General features: G+C 46.0%; 1 protein-coding gene across 2 annotated transcripts; it reads right to left on the bottom strand.

Moving 5' to 3' along the window:
* Nucleotides 1-4,095: 4,095 nt before the first annotated feature.
* On the bottom strand, nucleotides 4,096-11,777 carry CDK2AP2 (cyclin dependent kinase 2 associated protein 2). 2 transcript variants are annotated; one of them, XM_081171260.1, is made up of 4 exons: nucleotides 11,753-11,777; nucleotides 6,266-6,366; nucleotides 5,810-5,942; nucleotides 4,096-4,745 (listed from the first exon to the last, which is right to left on the bottom strand). In XM_081171260.1, the coding sequence occupies exons 2-4, from the start codon at nucleotides 6,278-6,280 to the stop codon at nucleotides 4,678-4,680; spliced, it is 216 nt and encodes a 71-aa protein (XP_081027386.1). In that variant the 5' UTR covers nucleotides 6,281-6,366; nucleotides 11,753-11,777; the 3' UTR covers nucleotides 4,096-4,677. The 2 variants fall into 2 exon arrangements, with proteins under 2 accessions (XP_081027386.1, XP_081027387.1); XM_081171261.1 differs by lacking the exon at nucleotides 11,753-11,777 and adding an exon at nucleotides 11,255-11,746.
* Nucleotides 11,778-18,799: the final 7,022 nt, after the last annotated feature.

The raw sequence follows: 18,799 nt of genomic DNA, 5'->3' as shown, positions 1-18,799 counted from the left end.
CTCCTCCTCCTGTGACATCACAGCTCATTACCCGGGAAACGCCAGTGACGTCAAGATGCTGGTGACGTCAATAACCCAAAGGAACGGGCAGCTGTGGAGCGGCGTCGCGGCTAAAGAAGGCTCCAGAACATATTTGTGCGCAAGTTCCCCAATGATCGACATTAGTATATATATTTTTTAAAAAAAAACCACCCATGGTTTTTGTTTTTTTAAGCCGACCTCAGCTCTGGAAGACTTTTGCGTTAGACCCACATTCGAACTGTCAAAACGGAATTGATCGCCAGCAGATTGTCTCTCTCGCTGACTTTTAGATGCAGCTTTCATCGCTCTGACAAAGCCCCGCACACCCCCTGCCTGCTTAGAATCACAGCGCCCCCCCCCCCATCCCACTGAGTGCACTGAAGGTCTCCAATAAGCCTTGCAGCGTTTATGTGTATGAGAGGTTGTAGAAGATTAGCAAAACAAGCATTACACATACTGTTGTGTAAGTAACAGAAATATCACTTTTTCCATAGGACAAAATTAATCCAGCATTCAGACTTATATCCCATGTCCAATAACAGCCCCAGTGTTTATGCCAGATGAAGGAACAGGCTGCCATACAACTTACTGTCATATTTCCCACCATATAGTACAGCTTTTTTTTTCTTTTTTGCAATTATTTAAAAAAAAATAACAAGCCTATATTCTTCTCAGTCACCTTCCTATTATTGTTGAGTGCAATAGAGAACAAAAGCACATTATTTTAACCTCCGCTTAATGCCAGTTCAGCTGATTTCAGAACTACAGCATTCCAGTTTGGTAATGAGCAACTCTTTTAACAGCAAGTCCCTTCTCAGAATAAATACACTTACATTTCTAGGCATGGTTCAATTTAGATCCAGCCTTTTGCATACTTAGTACATTGCCACTTCCCAAGGAATTTATGTTTTCACATTTAGCCCTTGTATCCAGAGTATTCTTGCTCAAAACACCACACCCAGCTGAGCTCGTTTTTTTTGTAGCTACCGTATTTTTCGCTCTATAACACGCACCCGACCATAACACGCACGTAGTTTTTAGAGGAGGAAAATCCGTAGGCATGCCACCCGTAGGCATTTCCTCCATAACACGCACAGACATTTCCCCTTACTTTTTAGGAGGAAAAAAGTGAGTGTTATGGTGCAAAAAATACGGTACTTAGGAAAGGGGTCTAAGCAAGCAGCCTGACCTTCAGGTTTACACAGAAGTGAACAAGAGTACCTTTAAACTAGGAAGAGGGTAAAAGGAAAACTGCCAATACAACTCCATCAAAATCTATGGTATATCTGGATTTAGAATGTTGCAAGCTGGGATATTCACATTCCAGCACAATCTTGTTTTTATACACATTAGTTTTATAGTGTTCTTTGTGGTGGCATAGTTTGGCAGGTCATTTTGTTCTGTACTGTGGTATATTCCAGTTTGCTACTAATTTCAGCTTCCCATTTCTTTGTTTCAAACTGCTGCTAACAAAGGATTCATTCTCCAAGGTCCACAACTTGTTTCACTGAATGTGCATGCACACACACACCAGCAGCAGGTAACTTCTGGCTACACTGCAACTCTCATTTTCTCCACCTATTGGCCATGGTGGGGCTGATGAGAGTTGGGAGTCCCAAAAACATCTGCTGGGCCACAGGCTTCCTACTCCTGGAAGAAACACTGGCTGAGAGGGATGATCATTTGCACCTTGATCAATAAACCTCACTGATTTAAACAGGACTCAATCTCTGATAAGTGTACAGAATCGGAAACATTGCTCCTTAGGTTAAGGTACACACATATTTTGCATCTCTCTCCCTCCTCCAGTCTCAAATTTCTACAAATCACAACTCAGTATAAACAGTTCACTTAAGAGCCACGTGACCTCATTCCTTTCCTAACACATCTCTCTTTCCCAAAACTAAACAGCTAACAAAATGATTAAGTGCAGTTAATTTAACACCATTAAGACTTAAAACAGCACCATTTTACTCCATCCAATATTAACATTCTAGAAATTAAATCCTACATGTACATTTTATTTCACATTCAGAGGCTGCTTGTATATTGAAAAGTTTCTTCCTGCAATATGCAATGATCGAAGAAGACAGCAGTGGTTCTCATTGATCTGATAGAACATAGATTTTTAGCTTAGCACTGTAGCCTGGTTAATGAAAACTATTTAACTGCAGCTGTATCCTTCAGGCTTTTACACAGAATCACTTTTACACAATACTGCCTATCACTTTGTTTTGCAGTCCCTTGCATGTTTCTCTCAAGGTTATGCTTCTGCCGCAGGAAACTCACATTTCCCAAGCTCTCAAAGGATGTCACAAGCTAAAGGAACTATTACTTCCTCCCACCTCTGTGAAATTTGTTGATACAGTGGTACCTCGGGTTACAGATGCTTCAGGTTACAGACTCCACTAACCCAGAAATATTACCTCGGGTTAAGAACTTTGCTTCAGGATGAGAACAGAAATCGTGTTCCAGCGGCACAGCAGGCCCCATTAGCTAAAGTGGTGCTTCAGGTTAAGAACAGTTTCAGGTTAAGAACAGACGGAACTAACCTGGTGTGCTGAGAGAAGCCAGTGCAAGGGCTCCCACCAGCACAATGGGGCTCTCCTTCCCCACATCCGCTCCGGAGGGTCAGGAGAACCCCCCAGAACACGAACCTACTGCACACAAAAAGGGCTTTCTTTAAAAAGCTTTCAAAATAAAGAGATTTTGTTTCACCTATGCCTAGGATGCATCTTCTCATTAAAGGCAGGCAAAGATCGAAGTACAAATGGGCATTCTTAACAATGAGTCTCAAAGGGTAGCATTTAATATTGTTTATACTACTGCACAGTCAGGCATTTTATCAAACACAAAAGCCAAAACTACATGGATGACTCCTTAGACCCATTTTTACACACCTCTACTTGCAAGTAAGCATTAGTTATCTGAACAGAGCTTACTTGCAAAGTAGGATTATACATCAACCAAACTGTGTTCATAATTCAACTTTTTTAAAAAATGCATTAAAAAGAAAAATGTTAATTCAGCACCTGCTTAAAACCTGTTTCCTAACCTTTGCTGTTGCTTAGCTCCAGCATCTGATTTAATTGCTTTCAGCTGCATTTATTTTACTGCATTGTATTGCATTTTAAATTGTTTACACCACCTCAAGACTATTACAGGAAGCAGTATAAAAATCTCTTAATAAACAAATCCCCCTTCAGTTCTAAAAAAGCTTTTAAGACTTAGCAAGTATTCTGGGACCAAATGTGCAAGCCTGCTCTGCCCTTTTCAAGTGGCCAAAAGTCTCTAGAAAACAAAAGGGGCATTTTAGGCCAAACGGGTTTGGAATATTTGCCACCCCCTGCCTTTCTCTAAGGTGGCCCAGACTAGGTATTCCTCAGGAACAACGCACCTTCTCATCTCACCTTTGGGCACATCGTGAATTACCAGTCAGTAGTAGCCTTAGGGGCTGAAGGACACTTTACGCCAGCAAACACACAACCAAAGTTTACCTCCCAGCTTTAATGTGAAGGCAGGCCGTTTGTGGAAGAGAATCCAGACAGAAAGAGAGTGTTTACTTACTCTTGCTCAATCCTCATGCCACCCTTCTTTTTCTACAGCTAGCAGGCATGAGCAAGCCACTCTTAGCCACTTCTTACATGCAAATCTCAGACACACCTTGCTTTGGAGACCCAGGCTCCATTCACAGAATCTAGCTATGCTCATAGCATCCAGCCTTGTCCCAGCAACAACCTTGGGAATGAAACAGGAGCCCCGTATAATCCTGAGTAAGAGTCATATTAAATAAAAACCAATTTTGTACTGAAATACTAAAGCTAGTTTCATTTCTGGTTTGGAGATTATCACTTCTGCAATGAATGTACGAAGTGCGAAAACAGGCATCAAGTTAGGCCTCTTCTAAAGAACCTGGCTTGATTTCCCATGGTTAAAAGCCACAGCAACCAGAAACTTAACAACCATACCCTCAAAAACCAACAAAAATGGAGGAGGAGGAATTTGGGACAACTTTACAGAAGAGCATGAGAGATTGGAGCTTTGACACAGTAATAACAGCACAGACAGATTAGATAGGAGTAGAAATATTTTATTACAAGTATCCCAATACAGGCTCAGTGACTGCTGGCTGAGGCTTCTTATACAAGTGGTAGGGAAGGCTTTGTGCTGCTTTCCTAAAAAAGCACATCTTCCACTATGGGCCCTCGGTAATGTCTTAGTGAGGAAGAGACTACTTCCTTCACCACCACATGGGGGAAAAAATAGAAAGCCACAGCGAAGAACAGGTAATCCAAATTCCAACTTTTTCCTTTTACTTATTTATTTAAAAAAAACCTTGCATTTATAAAGACATAGACTTGCTACCAGCCATTATTCTCATCAGTTGACCAGAAGGTGTAAGCAACAAGCTCTTTTCTGCATCTACTCCCAGAGTGCCAATTGGTGGGAAGTTCTGTGATGCAGTAGAAGCTTCAGATTATTAGGCGCCAATTGGTGTAAAGGTCTTTGAAGGTGATCACAGTTCTAGGACTTGAGACACTGATTGGTGGAAAGATTTGAAGGGGTGAGGGTGGGGGGAAACCTCCAGATTCCAAAATGTTGATTGGCCAGAAAGTGCCAGGGTCCTCCAGGGGCAGCGCCAGGAGGAAGCGACTGTTACGTTCGGGCATTGCGCTCTGTCTCTGCCAGACACTCTCTAACCAGCGCCCGGGCATGAATAATTCCTGCGAAGGAAAGGCACAAGACTTAAGACACACTGAGCAATCAGTTTCATCGTACCAACTCAACAGTCCCTTGTTTGCCAAAACTCACAACTGCAGCATATCTCGCCCATGCCAGGCTTTTGTGTATGCCATCCCATGCATGCTGAAGTTTAGTTCATGTAGAAAAAGTGTATCGTGCGGCCTTTTATACAAATGTGCTTGTATAAAAGAAGGAAAGGTACAAGCAGAAAGGCAGAGGAAGGTACGAAGGACAGCTAGACAACCCACTTGCAAAAGTAGGTCAACGCCTTACTGTAAGCAAGGGCACAGAAATGCTAATCTAGCAGGTTCTACCTGTTCCCAGTATAATGCAGCTACCTGCATTGAAAAGTGCAGAGTTGACCAATTACATTGGGAGTTGTCTTTAAGGCAAGGGAGACACTTCCCCCTCAATTTCTGCCTGGGCAAGCAGAGAGCTTGAAACTAACTTTTCAAGGGTGAAGAAACTGAAATGAAGGGTTAATTGGATGATATTGCTAAACCAATCATTTACAAAATTTATAGCTATGAACAACAGCAAGTAAGATCTAAGAAATCACAAGAGGGCCTTCTTGGTGGCTGCTCCCAGGCTCTGAGAGGGACTGCCTCTGATTGACCTGCCAGCAGGCAACATTCTTTTTATATAGATAGATCTTTGGTCAATAAGCTGATGTGTAAATAAACTATAATTGGTTTTAACTGGCTATTTTTATTGTTTTGCTTACCAGTTTTAAATGTTTTTATTGCCTTCTTACTGGAGTGTTATGTTTTATGGGTGTTAGCTGCCTTGAGAAGCATTTGGAGGAAAGCCAGGCTACAAATTTAACAAACAAGTAATTCTATCCCACCCACCCCCCGCCCAGAAAAAAGGACAAGTGTCATGTCTGATTTGTGAGTCATTGTTTCTAGAGCATTTTGGAAGGTTAGGTTACATTTGGGACTTCATAAATTCGTTCAGTTCCAGGCTTGCAGGGCTAGAGTGACTTATTTCATGTGCTCCCACACCCCATGACCAGAAGGCACTCAGCTCTCAGGAAGCTTCCTACCTCGCTTCAGCCTCTCCATAGCACTCTTGCTGCCTGCGTAGGTAGGTCGAATCTCCTTGCCCATCTCCTCAATGACTGAAAGCAAGTCTGTGTATGTGCTCTGGGAGCCTTGGGCACCTGGTGGCTTCATAGCCTGTAAGATCAAGGACAGGAAAAATGTGAAAGGCACTCTGGGCAGGATTCCCCCAATGAGCCCCATCAGTGGATAGGCCTGAAGAAGGGCTTCCGCTTGCGCAACAGGCCTTTCCTCCCATCTCCTCTCCCCATGCCTCCCTAAATTGACTGGTGGGGTGGGGGGAACACCCAGAACAGCACACAGTAGGAGTAAAAGAGGGGCTGTTCTGTCTGACAGGCTGCGTTGCTTGCACAGATTGAATGATTGTGATTTCACCATGTTTTCCCAATTAGTTCCACCAGCCAGCAAGATCCCCCCTCAATTCCAAAGTAGAAACTCACCTGCACGTAGCCCATCGAAGGGGGCCCAAAATCGTTGAAGAGAGGTCGGAAGGGGGCAGAAGCTCCAGAGATGGCTCCAGATGGAGATGGGACACTCGTGGCTGAAAGCAATATGAGAAGAAATGGGGAATTTAGTCAACAGTGTCCTGGGTTCTCTCCTATACCAGACTTAACAAGGCTCATTACAGTGGTACCTTGGTTTTTGAACAGCTTAGTTCACAAACTACTTGGAACCTGAATGCTTCAAACCCGAACTTTTTTTGGAATCTGAATGTACTCCGTTCTGGGGGGGGGGGTAACTTCCATTTTGAGTGCCACACTTCTGCTGCCTGCTCACTTGCAACCCGACCTGGGCTTCTCTTACTCAGCGCCGGCCGCGCTGGCCACTGGCAACACCCGGAAGCAGCTGCACCGCTGCCACGGCCAATGCTGAGCGAGGGAAGGCCGTGCCACCGCAGAAACCACCCCTTCCTCCAGTACCGGGTGTCGCCCGCGGCTGCCGCTCCGGGCCCCAGAATGACGCCAAGTAGCTCAGCCCCAGAAGTGACTAATGCAGCATTCCCTCACAGGGTGTGGGACAGCATGCTGGTGCCACCACTGCAGTAAGAGTTCTTCAGTGAGAACGCACCCAAGTGGCGGGGGCTGCTTGTGCCAGCCCTGAAGAAGGTGAGGAAGGGGTGCTGGGGGGGGGTAAGAGATCCAGAAAGGGTGGTGGGGAGAGAGAAGCCGACTGACTCCTCAGAGAGAGAACTTTTGCCTCCCTTTCCTCCCCCCCGAACTCCTCCTTCACGCACCCCATATGCTCGTCCCTCCAATGGCAATGGGTAGATCACTGCCAGTTTTTTATACTAGGTAGTAGACTGCAGCCTGGTCTATTGCTTTCATTTTATGGATCAAAGGTCTCGTTAGATAGTAAAATTCATGTTAAATTGCTATTTTATGAGTTGTTTTTAATTGCCTGGAATGGATTAATCCATGTTGCATTACTTTCTATGGGAAAGCGCGCCTCGGTTTTGGAACGCTTTGGTTTTGGAACAGACTTGTGGAACGGATTAAGTCTGAGAAGCAAGGTACCACTGTAAGAGGGGTATAGCATCATAGAATCACAGAGTTAAAAGGGACCCCGAGGATTATCCTGCCCAGGAACACGCAGCTGTCCCATACAGGGATCGAACTTGCAATCTTGGCATTATCAGCCCCATGCTCTAAGAAGATACTGTGTCCTTCCCTGCCTTTCCAGTGTGGGCATGGCCACTGCCAGTCAAGGGGCTTTGCTGGGCAGTGCCTGACTTATATGCCTTTCAAACACTCCATGGACAGAAAGCTGCTGCTCCTGATCCTCAAATGACCATCCTAGCTTCTCCCTGAACACTTATGCAATATGGTTGGCACAAATCGCACAGCTGGAAAAAGAAGAGGAGTTATTTTTGTTGTAACTTGTCCTGGAAGTCTACAGTAGGGGAAAGGGGACTGGGTGTGGTTCCTACATCAGGGATTAATACACTGCCAGTCCTAGACACACATCACAGGCTCTTAAGCATTAAAATGCAGGGTTTGTATCACCCACTTCTATTGCAAAACAGGACAAACTAATTAACAACCATCTTCCCATAAAGTTTAAAAAATGTACACATGCTTTCTTTTCCAGACAGCTATATATCACAAGTGATTACACAAGCATGCACAAAAATGCAGGTAGCAACTTTGGGGGATTTATTTGCAAGAGTGGCCAACTGGAAATTATATAACATGATGATGGTGACTATAAAAATATTCCTGGCTAGTATTTTCCTACAAAGGTTGACAGGACATCAAGTTTTCATGTACACAATCAATAAACACTTCATTCGTTCATTCTCCTTCCACTAACAAGAGCAGGCATAGGCAAACTCGGCCCTCCAGACTTTTTTGGGACTACAACTCCCATCATCCCTGACCACGGGTCCTGTTAGCTAGGGATGATGGGAGTTGTAGTCCCAAAAACATCTGGAGGGCCGAGTTTGCCTATGTCTGAACAAGAGAGATTGTATAGGCCTGTGATGGGGAATTGGGATTACCTGAAATATATGGTGGTATTTTTGTTTGTTTTTAAAATGCTGTACTGTTACCTCAGAATAAAGTGTATAGCCTTTCCCTTCACACAGAAAGAGGGGAGATCATATTAGTAACAATGAATGCAATGAAAGTTGTAAAAAAAATGTAGCCAGTCAATTCATTGGCACACATATGGTATTAGAGAACTACATATACCATATCTGGGGTGTTAGATCTGAATGCAGTTCAAGAATGTCTAGTTTACTCCTATCCATTTTTGCCAGTCTGGAAATGTTACAATTGCTCATGCACAACTGTGTTTTAATAACCGAGCTTCCTTTGTTAGGCCTGAACTAAAAGCAATCCCTTGCCCTCACAACAACTTGTCTCTCACTTTAGATTCTAATATAGAATTGCATCTAGGTGTGATCTTGCTTTATTTATTTTCACTTGAAAATGTCAACAAGACTTTTTAAAGACAGAACAGCATGAACAATTAAAATGTACTGATCAAATGAACGCTCAGCACTTCCCCCAGGCTTTTTCAGTGCTGACCACAGAAGCTTGTGGTTTTGTCTTAGCTTCCTGCAGCCCAACGTATAAAGGCAACAGTTGTTCTCTTAAGGGAGTGAAAAGAGAAGCCACCTCCACAGGTGATAAGAATATGTCACTATCCTCCATTAGTTTGAATTCCACCACCATTCCTTGCTGCCGCACTCATTGTGCATTTCTCACCCTACCCATGCGAGCATCACAATAGCAGCAATCCATCACTTGTACAATTGATGTTATAAATCAGCAAATAAATATTGTTAATAATAAATATATTATGCATTCGTGAAGGGCGTGTGCACATGCTATTAATCAGACTAAAAACCACTGAAACTATTAAACTCTGATAGTTTCTAAAAATAGAAAGTCTGCAAACATTGAGCCCTTAATTGAGAAAATTCCCGTTTTCAGATTCTTTACAAGCAGAGTGGGAGCTGTTGTGCCAGTAATAAGAGTTTAAGTATGTAGTTTGTGAAGCATCTGGAGTCAATTTGTAGGGGGAAAGGAGATTGAAAGCAAGTTAATTATTTCGATTTGAGAGTTCCAGAAAGAGAAGAACAGCAGCTACTTTATTAAGAGGATTACTTCATTGAATCAGAGACTGGGCCATTATAGAGATTATTAGCTAACCCTATTTGTTACTGTAAAGTTGAGCCTACATTTTCTGCCCCATTTAGTTGTGTGCTTTTGTTTGTGCAACAGATGCACTTACAGCTGTCACAAGCAAAGCCACACACAACATTGCAGATGCTTCCTGTAGAACTGTGTTAAGGTAAGTGCTCCTTCACAATAGTTTTCAAAAGCTAATACAGAAATAATATATAGTCAGTTTTCTTTAAACTGTTAATAAAGGTGGTATTCTATCAACTTTTCAATGATGTGCAGCCAATGGCTTCACACCAAGAGCAGGTGCTCGCCTTTCTTACCTTTCAAGGTTTTAGCCAAAAGAAGAAGCAACCACAAATGTAACTTTGTGTGTGTGTGTGTGTGTGTTTTTGCAAAAGTGCTTTAAATTGCTACACATTCAGCAGGTCAAGGGAGCTAGATCCCAGGCTTCTGATAAATGGAATCACACCCACCCACCCTAGATTTCAGATAGAAGTGTGCCAAAAAGAGGGAATGTGTACTGGAGAAAGGGGCTGACATAGCAAGTAGCTTCAGAGATCTCCTGGAAGCAAGCCAAGTTACATAAAAGAAGAGGGTTAAAAGCCAATGTTCCTGGGAATAAATCCGTCCCATTACCCAACTGTGGCAGACAGGCAGGTTCTGAGTGAAATTCAGCCAGTAGCTTTCAAATCACAAAATTATGTAAAAAAAATTGAAACGGAATCTAAGCCCCAATACTAGGATCCAAACACTTTGAGGAATTACTATCCCTATCCATTTTTTCCCCCTAGTGGTACCTGTACATTGCCACATGCTAAAAGCCTGGGGTAGGTAGACCAGGATCCACAGGTAGAAAGATCTCTGATCTGCAGTAGATCAGCAAAGATTGTTTAACAGCAGCAAGAAAAATGTGGTTTTAAAAATTCTTCTGAATGACGTTGCTGAGATTAAGAAAGCTAAGGGGGAGGGAAAACAAGGAGTGGGTTTTGTAGGACAATTCTAATACTGAAAACAAATCCTAGGTCTGCCCATAAGCTCTGAAGCATCCTGCTCCTTAATTTTAACAGTACTGTTTGCATCTCCCTTTGTTGGTGGGTCTTGGGAGTTTTGGTAAAGACTGAAGGAGATCCCTTGCTAGAGGATGCTCCACCCAAGAAGGAAACCGAAGTTACAGAGAGACAGAGGAACCTGCCACGCCACTACTCTCTACAAGTTTCACCCCTCCTTGCTTATCCAAGGAGAAGTCATTCACCCGACACTCAGGCGACAACAGCCATGGACACAGCGGGGCATTTTTCTGGGTAGAGAAGGGGGTTTGCTGATTCACTCTAAACACGCCTTTCCGCCTCACACACGCCTTTCCTAAGAATTCAACTTTCATTTTGTTTTCCCCGGCAGGATTCCCCGAACAGCTGCTACTCTTCCTACATAGGAGGAACGCAGTGACGAGTAAAGCACATTCGCACGGTCTGGAATGAGTTAGGGTGTCCCTTCTTTTTTCTTTTTATAAATGAAGTACACAGTAAATCCTAATTCCAGGATGCACATCTCTCCTTTCGCGGCGAGGAGACCGGAGTCCTGTATTGCAAAGCAGCTGTAAAAGGCCGGGAAAACCCTGCCGGGGTTGGGGGGGGGGCGGGAGAGGAAGAGACACAGAGAGAAGACGAGGAGGAGGAGGAGGAGACTCGTCGGAAGCGCCGGCCACGGCCCAGGCGGCTCCGCCGTGCCGCCTCCGCGCCCTCGCTGTGCCCAGGGGCCAGGTGGGGCCGGCGGGGAGAGAGGGGGGGTGTCTCTTACCGACCGGCGGGGCTCCGGGGGCGGGGCTGGCGCTGCTGCTGCTGCTGCTGGTGCCGGCGGCTCCGGAGCTGGTGGGGGCAGGCGCGATGGGCTTGTAGGACATCCCCGACTCCGCGCTCTCTGGTGCTGGCTGGCCCGCGATTGGCGCGCTGCTCCGGCTCCGGCCGCGGCTGCCGCTCCTCGGATTGGCGGGGAGGCTCCCGCAAGCACTCCCCCCGGCTGGCAGGGTTCTGTCCTCCGCCTCAGCCGATTGGTGGCAGACCCCCTCGCTCCCACCTCCCAATTGGCCGCGTCCGCCTCCCACTCCTCCTCCTCCTCCCTCCCTCGTCTCCTGCCTTGTCCCGGCTTGGTCCCCGGCGAAGAGAGGGCTCCTTCCTGGCGGCCCGAGGAGGCGCGCGCACGCGCGTTTCACAGCCAGAGGCGCCCTCTCCCCCCGCCCGCCCCCTCGGAGCGTGCCTTCGCCGCGGTCCTCGCGCCCACTGTTCCGGGAGGACTGACCCTGAGAGGAGCGAGCACGCGCGCCTCCGACCCCCCTTCCTCTCCTCTCGAGCCAACTAGCAGAGCCCAGCAGAGCGGCCGCTGCCGATGACGCCCTCGGCCCGCGCCTACGTGTCCCGCTCCCTCCCCCTGTGACCTCACCGCGCAGCATAACACCCTTCTCGTCTGTCGCCATAGCGACGAGAGGGCCTGGCTGCGGCCTAGTCGGAGACCCTAGTCCCCCGCCGCGGTGCTAGGCTAGTTCTGTGCGGCCGTTAAGCGGATGGTGGGATCGGGGCCGTCTCCGCTGTCTCTCCACCCCCTGCAGTGCCCTCGTTGCCTGAGTGTAGGGGAGAGGGTGAAATTAAAAGATACCCGTGCCGTATAAAACAATACAATAGCGAGAAAGCAAACATAGCCTGCTTTAAAACACCTTTGAGAGTTAAGGGAAGTCTGTGGAAACAGAACAGCTTTCAACTGCCGCTGGAAGTTCATTACCTTTGGTGCTTCCCAGAGAGTAAGCATCGCAGAGGATCAGTGCCTCTGAGAGAAGGCCGGCTCCTGAGCAATCATTAAAAGGGGCCTGCTCTGAATATCTTAAGGTTCAGATGGGTGTAACTAGGAAGGCAAATCAGCAGGTGCTCAGGCAGGCCCTGAGTAGTTGGGGGCCATGTATGTCAACAATAACGACTGGCAGCCAGTTTAGTTCTTTCAGCACTGCTGAAATACATAGTTGAGTGCTAGCATGCAAGCTGCCAAATTCTGCTGGTTTGGTTCATGCCAGTGGGTTCCAACCAAACTTGCGTCGTTGTATCTGCGAGATTGGAGTTTGTAGTAGAAGGGAATCACTGAAGGGGGCAATCCAGTGTCTTGGTTAAGATAATGGCACTAGTAGGGCCTGTAAGAACCCCCATCTGCATGACTAAAGAGTGGCCATGGGGACAAGTGGCCAATGATGTTATTTTGGAAGGGGATTAGACTCCTACAAATATTTATTTGAATAAAAGAAATATAAAAACTTCAGCATACACATTGGCCCACTTAGTTGGATTTTCCTCTGACCTTTGGCACTTGATTATGATGCATTAGTGACATGACAGTGGTACCTCGTGGGCCTGTTGTTTAGTAGGTTCGTTCCATCGAAGAAGGGAGTAGACAGTTGTTCTCCATGTCCTGGACCCTTCCTGTGGAGTCCCTCTGCAAGCCACTGTGAAACCTCTAAACTGACCTCTAAGCTACCTCCACTGCTCATTGTGTTTGAAGTTACAAACTACAGTGGAAGGGATATAATCCAGAAGCTGATTTATCTCTCCTTTTTCCCAGTGCAAGACCTGCAGTCTTAGAGGATACTCAGCTGTGGTATCTGTTTGGATGTAAACAAGCCAACCAAAACTGATCTTAGAAAAAAAATGTAGTGATTATGTTCCACAATACTTATGACTCTGGATGGGTGGGAGGGGAATATGGCTGTACTCAACACAAGTTGCCATGTGCTGGTAATTTGAGCTCTCACATATGTCTATTCATGAGTGGTTTTAATTAAGCAATATATCATCTCCAAATTAGTTATTCTTTGTATGGTGGGTGGGGCAGATTCAAAGGTTCAGATTCCAAGTTCTTTTGAAATCGGTTCAAAGAATTACAGTATATATACAGTATCAGTCTTTCAGATTACTGGCAAAAGCAACCCGTCCCTGTCAGATGCACAATATCAAGGGATGTTGCACTAGCACCACCTGTGGGACAAATGCAGCATTACATATAATGTAGGTTGACAAAATGCAAATGAAAGCAATCTATTTAAAACATTACACAACCGCCTCAGGTTACAAACGCTTCAGGTTACAAACTCCGCCAACCTGGAAGACTTACCTTGAGTTGAGAACTTTGCCCCAAGATGAGAACAGAAATTGTGTGCCGGCAGTGCAGCGGCAGCAAGAGGCCCCATTAGCAAAAGCACGCCTCTAGTTAAGTACAGTTTCAGGTTAAAAACAGACCTCCAGAACGAATTAAGTTTGTAACTAGAGGTACCACTGTGTTTATATTAGGGATCAGATGGCAAACAAGGCTAACAGGTAATTCAGTCCATACATTCAAATGGTTTGCTGGTACCTGTCATGCCTGTTGGGCTGGTCCATCTAGACCAATGTTCATAGGCGCCGACTCCATGGGGCTTGAGGGGGCTCGAGCCCCCTCAAAAAATTTTTTTGGGGGGCTCAGCCCCCCCAATAATCTCGGGCGGGCGCCCTTTCAGCAGAGTGCCGCCGCCGTCCCCCGCCTCCTCCTCACCTGCTCCTTCGCCAGCCAGCCAGCCGCGCGCCCTAATCGGAGGCACTGCCGGAAATCCCGCGAGAACAGGGGAATCCCGACTGGCCACACCTCCCAGCCAGCCAATCGGCTGGCTGGGGGGCGTGGCTTGCCCTATTTAGGGCCGGAGCCACTTTATTTGCATATTCATGAGCTTATTTATTATTCATGAGCTTTCCCGGGCCCCCCCAATATTTTTTCTAAGTCCGCGTCCCTGCCAATGTTATATGTATTATAGGTGTATTTTGCAAAATGTTCTGGGCACAATTAAAGTGCATTAGTAGTGGTGGATATATTCTGTGTTGCTTCCCCAATGGAACCACATTTTTGCTTTACGGGGACAGTATAGCACAGCAAAAACTGGATTATTTGTGAAATAAAAAGTTAAGGGATTTCAGCAGGAAGTTACAGGCTTATGTGGTAGTTGGAAATGAACAACAAAGTGGGATCACATATGACTACCCCAATAGCATCATGAATGCATAATAAAAAGGATGTCTGGGTGGGGGCATTTTGTCAAAAGCATGTTGCAGAATATACTGATGTGTGAATCTGCTTCCTTCCTGCCACCACCGCCCAGTCTCTGAGTGAGTGAGGCTGTTTTGTGGAAGGGATTCAGTCACATACTGGAAATGTAGCTTTGCGTGATTTAAGTGAATTAAAGTGCTCTGTCATCATAGTGCAACAAATCAGCTTTAAAAACAAAACAGACTTTTTGGGGTTAGGAAAGTGATTGGGGAAAGGCACTAAAGGGGGGGGGCAGAATGACTGATTAAAGGGAACATATAAAGACCCTGCAAACAAATGAGAATGAACCCTCCTTCACGGTGCAAACAAATAAGAACAAATGCTCAGGAAAGCCCAGACATAATCTATCTTTGTGCAAGCAAATCAAGATGCTCAATAAACGGGCTGTATGGAGGAGCCTCTAATGAGTGTGAGTGTGTGTGCACATGTACGGTGTCAGTAGATGTGTGTGTGGATTGGTACATTTGAACAGAAGATGTGCACACTGGCATGTGTCCCTAAAAATGTTGGCCAATCCTCAGTGCAGCTCTCAGGCCAGAAAGGTTACTCACCCTTGCCTTATTCATGCTAGGTTGACCCACCACTCTCATCTCTATCTTGTCTGGATTAAACTTCAACTCATTAATCCTCATCTAGCCCACAACTGCACTCCAGGAGTCATTCAAGGACTGAACTGCAGCCCCTGGATCTGATGCAAACATAAACAAATATAACTGGATGTTACTACACAATCCTCCAAACTGCTAATCTTTTTCAGCAGTTGCATATAGGTGTGAAAAGCATAAAGGAAATGATGGAGTCATGTGATACACAACAAGCCCAAGTGATACAGCAATGCTTCTTCCATTTGTCTCAAGCAAATGAGGAGGATATAATGGTTTCCTCTGTCCTGTGACACTTGTACAACCACATTTCATACAACACAATATTGTAATGGATACACTGGTCTGAGGGCAGTCGCATTTTCCAGAAACAAAATAATGCAATGAGTTGCATTCAATTAAGTTATGCTCAGAGTAAACCCACAGAAATTAATGAACCTATATTAGTCATGTATATTAATTTCAAGTAGATCTCTAATATTGAACACCATTCAGGTGTTAGGATTGTCCTACTCTTGTGTAAGACCTTGGTAGAGACACATGCCCGACTGGCATGTTCTCTCCAGTGCCGGATTTATGTATAGGCTAAGTAGGCTGAAGCCTAGGGCCTCTAAATCTAGGGGGCCTCACCAACCTGCCCGCTCCCCAGGGCCGCAGTCTCCCCTCTCCCAAAATTGCAAACCCAATACTTCATGTGAGGGCAGGACAACTTGGGCCTCTAAATCTAGGGGGCCTCACCAGCCTGCCCTCTCCCCAGTGCCACAGCCTCCCCCTCCCAAAATTGCAAACCCAAGACTTCATGCAAGGGCAGGGCAACTCAGGCCCAGCAACTAAGAGACTCAGGGCTAGCCAGTGGGGCCCAATTTGAAGCAGTGGAGTGCAACTTGAATTTTTTTTTGTTGTTTTTTTTTTGTAGGGCTCCAGTTCACAGCCAAAGTCTGCAAAATCTTATAGATATACCGTATTTTTCGCCCCATAGGACGCACTTTTTCCCCTCCAAAAATGAAGGGGAAATGTGTGTGCGTCCTATGGGGCGAATGCAGGCTTTCGCTGAAGCCTGGAGAGCGAGAGGCATCAGTGCGCACCGACCCCTCTCGCTCTCCAGGCTTCAGGAAGCTCTCCGCAAGCCTTGCAAGCCCAGTGGGAGTACCCGCGGGCTCACAAGGCTTGCGGGCAGCAGCCTGCAGCCCCCGCGAGTGTCCGCAAGCCTTGCGCGCCCGGCAGGAGGTCCCGCCGAGCGCACGAGGCTTGGGGCGGCAGCCTGTCGCCCGAAGCACGGGGAGCCCTCCGGAGGGCTCCCCCTGCTTCGGGCGAGTGTCTGCAAGCCTCGCGCGCCCGGCAGGAGGTCCCACCGGGTGCGCGAGGCTTGAGGCGGCAGCCTGTCGCCCGAAGCACGGGGAGCCCTCCGGAGGGCTCCCCCTGCTTCGGGCGAGTGTCTGCAAGCCTGGTGCGCCCGGCAGGAGGTCCCGTCGGGTGCGCGAGGCTTGGGGCGGCAGCCTGTCACCCCGAAGCACGGGGAGCCCTCCGGAGGGCTTCCCCTGCTTCGGGCAGGTGAGCGCAAGGCTTGGGGCGGCAGCCAGGGCTGGGGGGGGGAATAATTTTTTTAAAATTAATTTCCCCCCCAAAAAATGAGGTGCGTCTTATGGGCCAGTGCGCCTTATAGGACGAAAAATACGGTAAATAAAATCCATCTAGATTGCCCTGGTGCAGGGGCTCCCTTAGGAGTGGCCCGCAGGGCCCAATTTGGCCCAATTGCTCCAATTGCCTTAAGGTCATCCGTGATGAGACTGTACAGGGGTTGACTGGCAAGCCCTGCACCTTCTAGGTTCCTGGTGTCACCATTCGAGTACAGACTCAAGGACTTGTTATGGAAATAAAGGGGGGGCACTTATTGGAAATCAGTTTTGTCACCTCTTCTTCCCCAAACCCCGAGGTCAGTAACCAAAATTATATTATCAACATATACAAGCAGAAAAGTTGTTTTCCTTCATTTGCAAGGAATCGTACAAAACAAAGTGGCACTAATAAAGAAAAGTTCCAGGGTGGCAACATAAAGCAAACTGAAAATGCTTTTACAGTTCACCAAAACTATCCAGCAATATCAAGTTATAGGAAAACTGGTGCTATTGACAGTAATCCTTCTAGTTGGTTAATTGGTTAGGCAACTTCCATGCACGTGACGTGTGATGCTAATTATTAAATGATAAGTAATCGGAGGCAGCTACAGGAGAGGTATGAGATTCAGGTGAGGGTCAGATGCCTTGTCAATCCCAGCAGGTATATAAGAGAACGACCCGGCCTGCCCTTCTTCTAAAGAGGAGAAGCCTATCATGGAAGGCTTGTGTATAGTACTCAGATCTGAAAGGGCCACAAAGGGTAAACTACCCAAAAGGTATGCTGAAGAGTTTGCTAAAACAGTCATAGCAGATACAGCTGTTGTTAGTAACTCAGAGAAGGTTTGGGAACCTTCAAACTTCCTAGAGGTCCTAAGCTTAACCTCAGAGGATGCTGAGCCAAGGTTAAATGCCATGAAGGCTGAACTTGATTCCTTAGAGAGAAGCAAGACATGGGAACTAGTTCCAGGCCTACCCAGGCCACGAAAGGTTTACAAAATTCAGTTATTGGGAAAAAAAAAACCGGGTTAATTTTATGCATTTTTAAAAATCACCATGGTATTTAATAATATCTTATGTCCTTTAGAGGATAAATTGTGGATTGTAGAATTTTAAATATCCGTCATCATCCTTGGCTTCACTCAATTTTGTTTATAACACTCTTCCATTTTCACAAGTGGAGTAGCCTAGGGCCTCTCTTCATCTAAATCCAGCCCTGGTTCTCTCCCTCCTGGTCAGTCGGGAGCTTCAAAAGCTTTCTTCAGCCCGAACATCAGAGCGACTGATACCAAGAAGCATCAGCACACTTATGATCCTGCAGAGTATTTGCAGTTCACGTAACAGACTCAATAGATCAGCATTTTGGCTAATCTAGTTTTATTTACATGTAATACATTCGGAGCATTCTGACTTAGCTCCTTCCTCTTTCTCATCAGACAGCAAAGAGAGAAAGAGCAAAGGACAATAGTCCCACTTCATGGAACACAGTAACATAAACATCCTGTCTCCGTCACTTCTCAAACTGTGGAATGAAAACATACACCGTCATGTGATAGACAACAATCTCATGACTGCAAACACTGAGCAAGAATCCTAACACCAGGATCTTCATAGCAAAGGACTACATGGAAGGATGTCTGGAGTCCCAGTGGTCCCACGGAGGAATTAGTTTGGAATTGTCAATCCAGTTTGGGATTTTCTCCCATCTCTTACCTTCCACCCATATCTGCCCAATATACCAGCAGATTCAAGACTCAGGAACTTTCTTCAGTTTTAAAGGAGCCCAAGTGCTAGCATAGGAATAGCCTAAAATTCATTTCCCTTATATCTGCATTTTCAAAGCTTTTAATGTACATAGCAGACTATCAACTTTAAAGAGGCCTGTAAAAGGGTACTAATCATTTGCTGAAAACTACCACACATTTCAGTTTATGGCAACAATTAATAGCCATTATTTCCCTCAGACCTTGATTTTATTTTATGTGCTAAAGTACTTCTCTATGTGTAACAAAGGAGAG

The sequence above is a fragment of the Podarcis bocagei genome (genome assembly GCF_964188305.1).
Source record: "Podarcis bocagei genome assembly, chromosome: 1".
In the NCBI taxonomy this organism is placed as follows: domain Eukaryota; kingdom Metazoa; phylum Chordata; class Lepidosauria; order Squamata; family Lacertidae; genus Podarcis; species Podarcis bocagei.
The sequence above is the reverse complement of the archived record's forward strand: the minus strand, read 5'-3'. Positions and strand labels throughout refer to the sequence as shown.